The sequence below is a fragment of the Ylistrum balloti genome, unplaced genomic scaffold, assembly GCF_031769215.1.
Source record: "Ylistrum balloti isolate Yb309-2 unplaced genomic scaffold, AGI_CSIRO_Ybal_v1 Utg370390, whole genome shotgun sequence".
NCBI classification, from domain to species: domain Eukaryota; kingdom Metazoa; phylum Mollusca; class Bivalvia; order Pectinida; family Pectinidae; genus Ylistrum; species Ylistrum balloti.
In genome coordinates this window covers 65077-73473 of record NW_026782270.1, presented here as the reverse complement: position 1 = coordinate 73473, position 8397 = coordinate 65077, and the positions used below count along the sequence as shown (strand labels likewise).

The following is an 8397-nucleotide window of genomic DNA, read 5'->3' as shown; positions in this document are numbered from 1 at the left end:
TATTTAGTCTAGAACTTTTTCAAAATGTTCACATCATTGGACCTGTGGCTTTGAGAGTAAGCATGTGCCATTTTTAATATTTGAACCACTAATGTTTGTGGCTAAACTTTCTATGGTCTCTTGGTCATTCTGAAAAAGTCATATTTGACCCTTGCAATTGATTATTTATTGTAAGATTTTAACTCTGTAGCAAGTCATCACAGTAAACATTAACTATGATCTGTACCACAGATGAAGTGATTTACAGTATGATTTTACTTATGAAAGTCAAGCTCAATACATGACCTTTTCTGATTTCAAATCTTTGAACAAACAACAGATAATGGTATTGATCTACAAAGTATCAGTTTATTGTATTGTGCTACTTCCAGTACAAAAAGGTTTAAATATCAACCGAAGTCTTAAGTTAGGAATACATACATAGAAACTGTTTACATACAAGACTGTACAGTAGAGGGATGACAGACACGGTTTATGTTGAAAACACTTTTGACGCACAACTATACAGCTTGATTTCCTTAGTCTACTCTAACTCCCTTTCAAATGATTTTTTTGTCAAGAAACCTTTAACAAATGGTGAGTTGGACTTACAATTTAGTCATGGATAATTTAGATACATCAACACTGTAACAGCTTGTTGTAGGAGTAATAAAGTAATGATACTTAACACAAATAATGTGCACAACTTTAATTATAAATTAATAATACACTGATCTATCTATGATATCAATTTATTTACTGAGAAGTGAAAGTACATGCAATTATTGTTCTGTATGTTTTCACATAGGAAAATAAATTCAAAAATAAAATTTCTTCATTTTGCAATCACACATTAATGAGCTGAGGAACACGAATCTATATAATGAAGAAAGGAAATATTTTCTCCGTCCTGCATCATGATAAGAAATGATTAACAGGACATTTCAGTTGGTTCTCAAAAACAAAATCAGGTTTCACCAGTGTAAATCAACACCGTCAAAATAATAAGCTGCTTTGTCAAAGAGAAAGAAAGGTTGTGCAATTGAACCATCAACTATATGCTTAATACTCCTGGTTTATGCTCACTATTGCTCTCTTCACCCCTGTGGAAAATTTCTTGACAAAATTGAAAGTTTCATGTGTGACACCTTGTGAATAAGACAAGAAAAATAGTTTGATCCTTTGATGTACATCAAACGAAACTTGAGGTTACATAATAGTATGTTGCACTGGCTTCAAAAAATTGTATCAGTCTGTGATTGATCAGTATTTCTCCTGAAACCCACTTTAGACCAATCAAATTACTTTGCTTGAGCCTTCAGGAAATGCGCCAGGAGTGCAGAGAGTAAATGTGATTGAAACCTCTTGAGTATCGAAGACGAATCAATCTGGGGGATATGTTTATGCTTGAACACGTGAGATACCATGTAGTCTCAGTATACATATACAAGTTAAAGGATCTGATGATCTAATATAAATATTAACTACCATATCTTTGAATGCAAGCATACATACTACTATCAGCAGGGTGACCTGGGTTAAAGTATGTTGTTCCCATCTTACAATTATGTGTATTATACACACTTTCTTCACGTATGATTAACAATGATTGTAATCTGAATAAAAAAATGAAAAGGCAAAAAAGGAAGGATTTTTTTTGTTTCCAACAAATAGATAATAACTTGTTACATCTAAGGATACAGTACCACTGGTAATCATTATATGGACGGATATTACAAACAGTCATATGGACAGATTTTTAAGAGTTAGTAAAGCATGTTGTCTTACAATTAGAAATACCTTTTAGTGTCAGACAAAAGAACTTGATAATGTTACTTGTGGTACATATATCTTTAAGAGATCTATGACCATATTAGCAGTAAAAGTGGGAAAAACTTGCTGTATACTTACATATTACAGTGGATTGCTAAAAGTACCTGATTTATTACACCGATCAATTTGATTGAAGGATTGACTGAAATAAGTATTGAAAGATTTTTGCTAAATAATCTAGGATTGCATTGAAAACAAGTTCTGTGTATACGCAACAGAACGCATTCATGGCCTTGTTCTGAACCCAACAGCCAACTTTGCAAATAATGAACATCACTTCTGCAAAAACAGTGTACTATTGAAGACTCATTTGCTCCACTTTATATATCAGTACATTATGTCATTAGGAATAACACACTATAGATGTAAGAATGCAGTTTTCATGGTCTCCACATTCCAAAAGGCAAAGCTGACTTTAGAAGTATCACTTAAATGTCTACATACAAGCATTAGTCAATCTTCTGTCACTAATCTGAAACCTTTCGTTGTACTTTTTGACAATACACGTCTTTCTCATTATGTTGCCTTAACACTATGACAAAACCATTATAGAAATACAGGATGAGAAGGTCAACATACAGCATAGAATTACCCTGACAGAGTTCTGAAAAAAAGTAGATTTATCTACAAAAAATACTACAAGGGTAGTTATATGACTAGTACAAGCTAGATATATACAAAATTCACTGAACATTAACCAACCAAAAAAGGAAAAAAATATGCAAACTTATGAAAACATGTAAACTGCTGATAAAACAAGGAAACATTGATGACACTCAGGTAAAGTGAAAGATTACCTGTCATGTTGCAGTGTTTCATCTCGTGTCTAACCCGAAATACCTCATCAGACATTACAGCTTTCTATGTGATAAAACAACTTATTTTAGACATAACTTAGAAGGTACTCTCACTACTGGTGGTAACTTTGTTCGACCTACTGCCATGTTGTGTTATAGAGCTATACTATAAGACCGGATCGGTACTCAGTGTTAACAACTGACTGAAAACTGTAATGTCAGGTCGTTTGTTTGATTGAGAATCTATCAAATTTAACTGGTCATCTTGTGTCATAGTTGCAAATATAGGTCTCATTACATATTAACGTAATACAAAAGACGTGTACATACTTTAAATCAAAAGCAGGAATGTAATATAAGAGACTGTATATTGTACTATGTGACAAGCCAGTACAAGTACTAATTTAATCATTATGTGTGGCTATAGGACTACTTGTACATTTTTACAACTTGCTATGATAAAATATCTTCTTAAAGTTTAGACTCAACAAAATGCCTCTGAATCTTGTTTGCGAGATCTGCATGAACTACTTTTACTGAAGACCATCAACAATAAGACCTTACTACTGTTGTGCACTTCTAATGTCTAGTAATCAGACTTCTTTCTTCATGATTATAACACCCTTGTGTCAATTTTTGGATGACAGTCACTTGTTTCTGTGTTGTAGTTATTTTTATTTTCTTAAAGCTTTTAATATAAACTGACATTTTGGAAAACTCATGCTTCATCTACCTCATCATCATCATAATCATCATACTTTTCATCATCAACAGACTTTGCATATGTTGCATCAAAGTCATCTTCATAATTTTCATTACCATCATCGTTTACAACACTGGCGGCTCGAGAACTGCGACTCTGAACAAAGTCCTCATCAATTCCGTAATTCCTTAGAGTTGAAGCAAACTTCTTCTCTGCTGATGCTCTTGCATTCACCTGAAAAAAAAACCCGTGACCATAGTATACATATCAAAATTCTACCTCTGTAATTACTTATTATTTCTTGCTTGGATTCACAATGTTATAGTAACTCATAGGAGCAAGACAAAAATAATTTGGGTGTATGCAAGTTTTGGATTTTCCATTTTGATAAGAAATGTCATAAAAATTGTTGATGACATTGTAAAAATGCTATTTGTCACATTGATACACAATAAAAACCTGGTAGTCAAATGGAAAATCTCATATATGATCAGTGAAAATGTAATAACTGTTTATATATATATCATTAAATAAATTCAACTCATAACATTTCAAATTCCTAATAAACACCTGGTTTAATGTCGTATCGAACTGGAATTCCTAGCAAAAACTGTTATCCAAAGCAAATTGAAATTTGACTTATGTATGATAGAATTAACTATGAGACATACTTGACAAATTAAGGAAAGCAAAATTTAATTAAAGCAGTCAGCCTAATGGAGTGGAGACTGTCTGTTTTTATCTCATCTCTTGGTATTATTTTCATTATTACACTCATTACAAATTTGCTTGAAGTCTGACAATAAAACTAAATTAAGTTATTTGATGGACACAAAAAAATTATCTTCTGTAAGGATTTTAAAGTCTCATAACACTGGCAAATGTTGATATACATTCATCAAGATCGAAATCATCCGACATCTTATTGATATAAAGCAATATACAAAATTTTGTTCAAATCAAACGAAGGTAATTAAAGTTACTTGCTGTAAACAAACAAAACAAATTATCTTTTTAAGGTCCCATAACTAGCAAATGATGGATTAATTTTGACTAAAATCAATCTCATCAGAGATCTTACTGACCTCAAGCAAAATATCTCTATGATCTGAGGGCCATAGTTATAAATGTTGATGTCAACATTGCCTGTCTGAATATCAAAAATATCATGCAAAAAAACAAGGTTTGCATTAGGTATGTTTAAAATGGGGCGCTCTTCAAATTAAATTGGACCCTCCTGTATATCCTGAATGCCATATCCCACGAAATATGGGGTCTTTTTTTATTTCTATGCCATAAATGGATATTGGGATGGCTTCATCACAAACTCTTAATGATGATAACAAGAAATAGATTGAAGAATGACAAATCAGGATCCTATATCCGTATATCTACAGCTTAAAATCTAAATAGTTAGCAAAATGTTAAATAGGCTAAAAGATACAATTTTTCTAGTTTACAAAGTATCAATATAAAGAACTCAGTCACAAATATACCGGTATCAGGAAATTGTGCCCTCACCTGACTCTCTTGTTGAAACAACAAAGGTCTTTTGTTCACTCGCGCCTGCATTTCCTCCAAACTCTTCTGGTATTCCTCTTTTCTTGCACGGTCATCATTTCTGAAAAAATATATTGGGAATGTTAATATGTAGCTATAATTTGACAAAAAATGGTAACAGACCTTAAAAGCATAATTACCAATTCATGTGCACCGAGCTGGCCATTTGATATTTCTTTATAACATTACAGATCACTTTGCTGGGTACTTACTTGAATGTGCGAACTTTTTGTCTATAAGTGTCCTCTAGAGTGCGACCATTTTCCCCATCCCTTGTCTTGGACATGATCTGTGTCCTCAGTCTCATTTCGCGTATCCTTCTCTTTCTATCTGCCTCAAGCTGCTCGCGTTCTTTATTTGTCATGTTGTGAAGCTTCTTTCTGAAGAATTAACAACCCACAATTCTTAAACATTGACTTTTATAGAAGCTGGTTCCTACATTCACTATTACAGCGGGTGTTCATTTGCTATACTCATCAGGACAAGTAGCATACATATGACTGATCCAATCACAAATTAATATACAAACATTTACTCCGTGGATACCTACATGTACGTGTTATTGTGAACTATTTATTGTCTCTTAATTAATCATCCGTTTGTATACAGTGTAACAACAGTATACAGTCAGTTTATTTGTATAAACCCTAGCATGCAGCAGTAGACAGAATGTTTAAAACCTTCCTGCAGACTTACTCTAAGTCAGGGGCATAGTATTGGATTTGGATACATTGTTGTATCTTTATCTTTACTATGCAAACCACTCACTACAGGTGAGGCCGAGGATTGAATAGCGTCCTAACCTCATGAGGGAATCCAGGGCATGCTTCCCTGGAAACGTTTTGTGCATTTCTCTCCGGTGCAATTGCAAATATTCTCTGACAACAAAGTTTAAACTTTTCTTTTAGGTTTTGATATGGTGGAGTTTAGTTACTCATATTAATTTTTCCTCGAATGTCCATGCTTCAAATAAAAAAGTTTCTTGCCACGTTGTTTTTCATTCACAGCACAAGGTGTATCTCTTGTGCGATTCCTTAACTACAATACATTTCTAAGAAATAGATTTGATTTACACTGTTACTAATCTAGAAATCTTGCATGAATATGAACATAAGAACATGAACAATTTACAAACAAATAATGTAAAGACTACCTGACCTGCTCCCCCCACCTGATCCAACTACTTTTTAAGAGCTAATAAGAAAAGTAGATTCTACTGTGCGAGGAATATTCAGAATAATTTCAAATATCTTAACTTTCATCTGCTTACCATGTAGAAATAAAAAGAGAGGAAAAACAGCAGAAAAATAATACAGATACATAAGAGTTTGGTAGTACATCTAGTTTTGCCACTGGTGAGAAAATATATTGCAACACCCTGTGTTATGATTTTCTAGGTCAGCAAATTGATTATAAATGTGAATTTCAATACCTTGTGTGATTGTTCCTAAGGTCGGCTGACACAGTATTTTTTGCTGGAATGGAGTCAAGTGAAGTAGATAGGGTACCTAAAATTTGAAGAAAAATTAAGTGGAAGTATCCAGTAATGCCAATTAAAACATGTACACATACAATATTTACAAATATACGTAATTCCAGTTTTTAGTTCTTCTCATATTTTAGATTGACAAGTCATGATATCAAAATAAACTGATACAACATTGATTGATGTCAGATAAAAATACCAACCTAAACTTCTTGGTGTGACTCGAGGGTTCTTGTATGGCCATCTATTCTCCTTCATATTTTCTTCATCTCTCTCTATGTCTTTAATAATCCTGTCCTGTGTTGATTTAAGATGCATTGTGTTGAGTTGAAAAGGTTTAACCACAGTTGACTCTCTTTCACGCTTGCGTCGTGCCAGTTCTTTTTGGAAATGTCTATAAAGTTCATCATAATCTGGTACTTCATGATTTACTTTTGGCTGGAACTGAGCTTTTCTTTTGTTTTTAACTTGTTTGTCACGCTTTTTAATTTGCTCATATTGTTTTCTTGCTTCCATATTAGGAGGTAATGTTGCAGCTTTTAAAAGTTCCTCTGAACGCATTTTTATTCTTATTTTTCTGTACTCTTCCTCTTCCATGATCTTATCATTAACACTGTTATCAATGACTGAGGTAGGCACAGGTTTAGCTTTAAATGATGTAGACTTCCTCACATTATCATCAGATATTGGTGCTGATTTCACTCGTCTGTGCTTCTTTTTGTCTTCCTCTCTTTTCATAAAATTGAATGGCCTTTCTTGTGATTTGAGTAATTCCTTGCTGTATTCTTGTATGTATCTTCTTCGAGTTTCATTCTTTTCTGCAATTTCATCATACATTGGTAAATATATGTGGGCTGGCACTGGTGATGCTTTGAATTTCTTTTGACATTCCATTTCTTCTTCCTTGTATTTCTGCTGTAACTTTTCTTCTTGTTCCTTCTGTATCTGTGATATTTTCTTTTCTTTGTTCATTTCACGAATAGTCATTTTAAAAGGCTTTGGTATAGTGATTCTATGTCTCCATTCTTTTTCTTTTTCTTTGCGAGTGACTGTAGCTGAAGATGGTCTTTTAGCTCTTGGTGCGTATTCTTCTATGGAAAAATTATCCCACATGTCATCAATGTCCGCCAAGGCAGTTGTTAATTCTGGAGTTTCATATGTTTCAGACTGGGTTGTTTCATATCTCTCCACTGGCTCATCTTCTTTTGCCTCTCTGGCTGCCTTTCTTTCTGCTGCAATTTTCAACCAGACTTCCTCTTCTAAACTACGTGCAAGATTTAGTGACCCACTTCTTGTTGGTGCTGAGCTTGGTCTTTCTTTTGGCACAGTAGTTCTTTTAACTGGCAATGTCCTTATTCCAGGGGAGGGCACAGTCCTAATTCCTGGCGACTGGGCTGGTCGACCCGTAGGCGGCTTACTTGCAGATTCATTAAGAGAATTTCGTGAAAACATTTCTGGTGGTTGGACACCATTTACTTCTGAAATATATGTTTCTTCGTTTTTTGCTAAATGAACTGGCACTTTGCCAAAATCTGCATAGGAAACAAAGCCGTTCACATTGTCGCCCTGGTCAGAGTTAATTTTACGATTGTATAACTTTTCACATATTGCCAGAGTTTTCTTATGCTCACTTTTTAGTTGTATCAACTTTTCATAAAATTTGTCATCTGGCAAATTGTTTAATTCCCTTGGAATATCCTTGCTGGCGGGATCCGACAGGGCAAGACCGGGCAAATAATCTCCGCGGGTCTGTCCCTCATCATCGAACATCTCATCCTTTTCTTCTGCATATTCATCCCCATAGTGGATGAGTGACGCAAGTGTTCTTTCATTAAAAGATGCTGACAATCCTGTTTTAGGATCAACTGGAGGTTTGACACAGGCATTCGTCAAAACAGCCAAACTGTGATGTGCTGTTGCCATCGTCGGCCATTTGTTGATTCGAAACTATGTCGGATGATACGGAGTAAATTATTTCTATTTTTTTTTTAATCAAAACGAGACAGTATAAAATACCCATAAATGGAGACTGTGTATCT

The 8397-nt window shown here is 34.1% G+C and overlaps 1 protein-coding gene across 1 annotated transcript; it reads right to left on the bottom strand.

The window, feature by feature from the left end:
• Positions 1–335: 335 nt before the first annotated feature.
• LOC132554292 (protein FAM161B-like) lies at positions 336–8281 on the bottom strand. Its single transcript, XM_060218597.1, has 5 exons — positions 6562–8281; positions 6305–6380; positions 5085–5252; positions 4834–4933; positions 336–3546 (listed from the first exon to the last, which is right to left on the bottom strand). The coding sequence occupies exons 1-5, from the start codon at positions 8279–8281 to the stop codon at positions 3328–3330; spliced, it is 2283 nt and encodes a 760-aa protein (XP_060074580.1). The 3' UTR covers positions 336–3327.
• Positions 8282–8397: the final 116 nt, after the last annotated feature.

Excerpts from the sequence above, each read along its gene's own strand:
- LOC132554292 (XM_060218597.1), bottom strand. The coding sequence starts at position 8,281 with ATGGCAACAGCACATCACAGTTTGGCTGTTTTGACGAATGCCTGTGTC. Across the intron at positions 6,381-6,561 it reads AGTCACACCAAGAAGTTTAG|GTACCCTATCTACTTCACTT; the intron begins GTTGGTATTTTT and ends TTCAAATTTTAG. Across the intron at positions 3,547-4,833 it reads TGTTTCAACAAGAGAGTCAG|GTGAATGCAAGAGCATCAGC; the intron begins GTGAGGGCACAA and ends TTTTTTTTTCAG.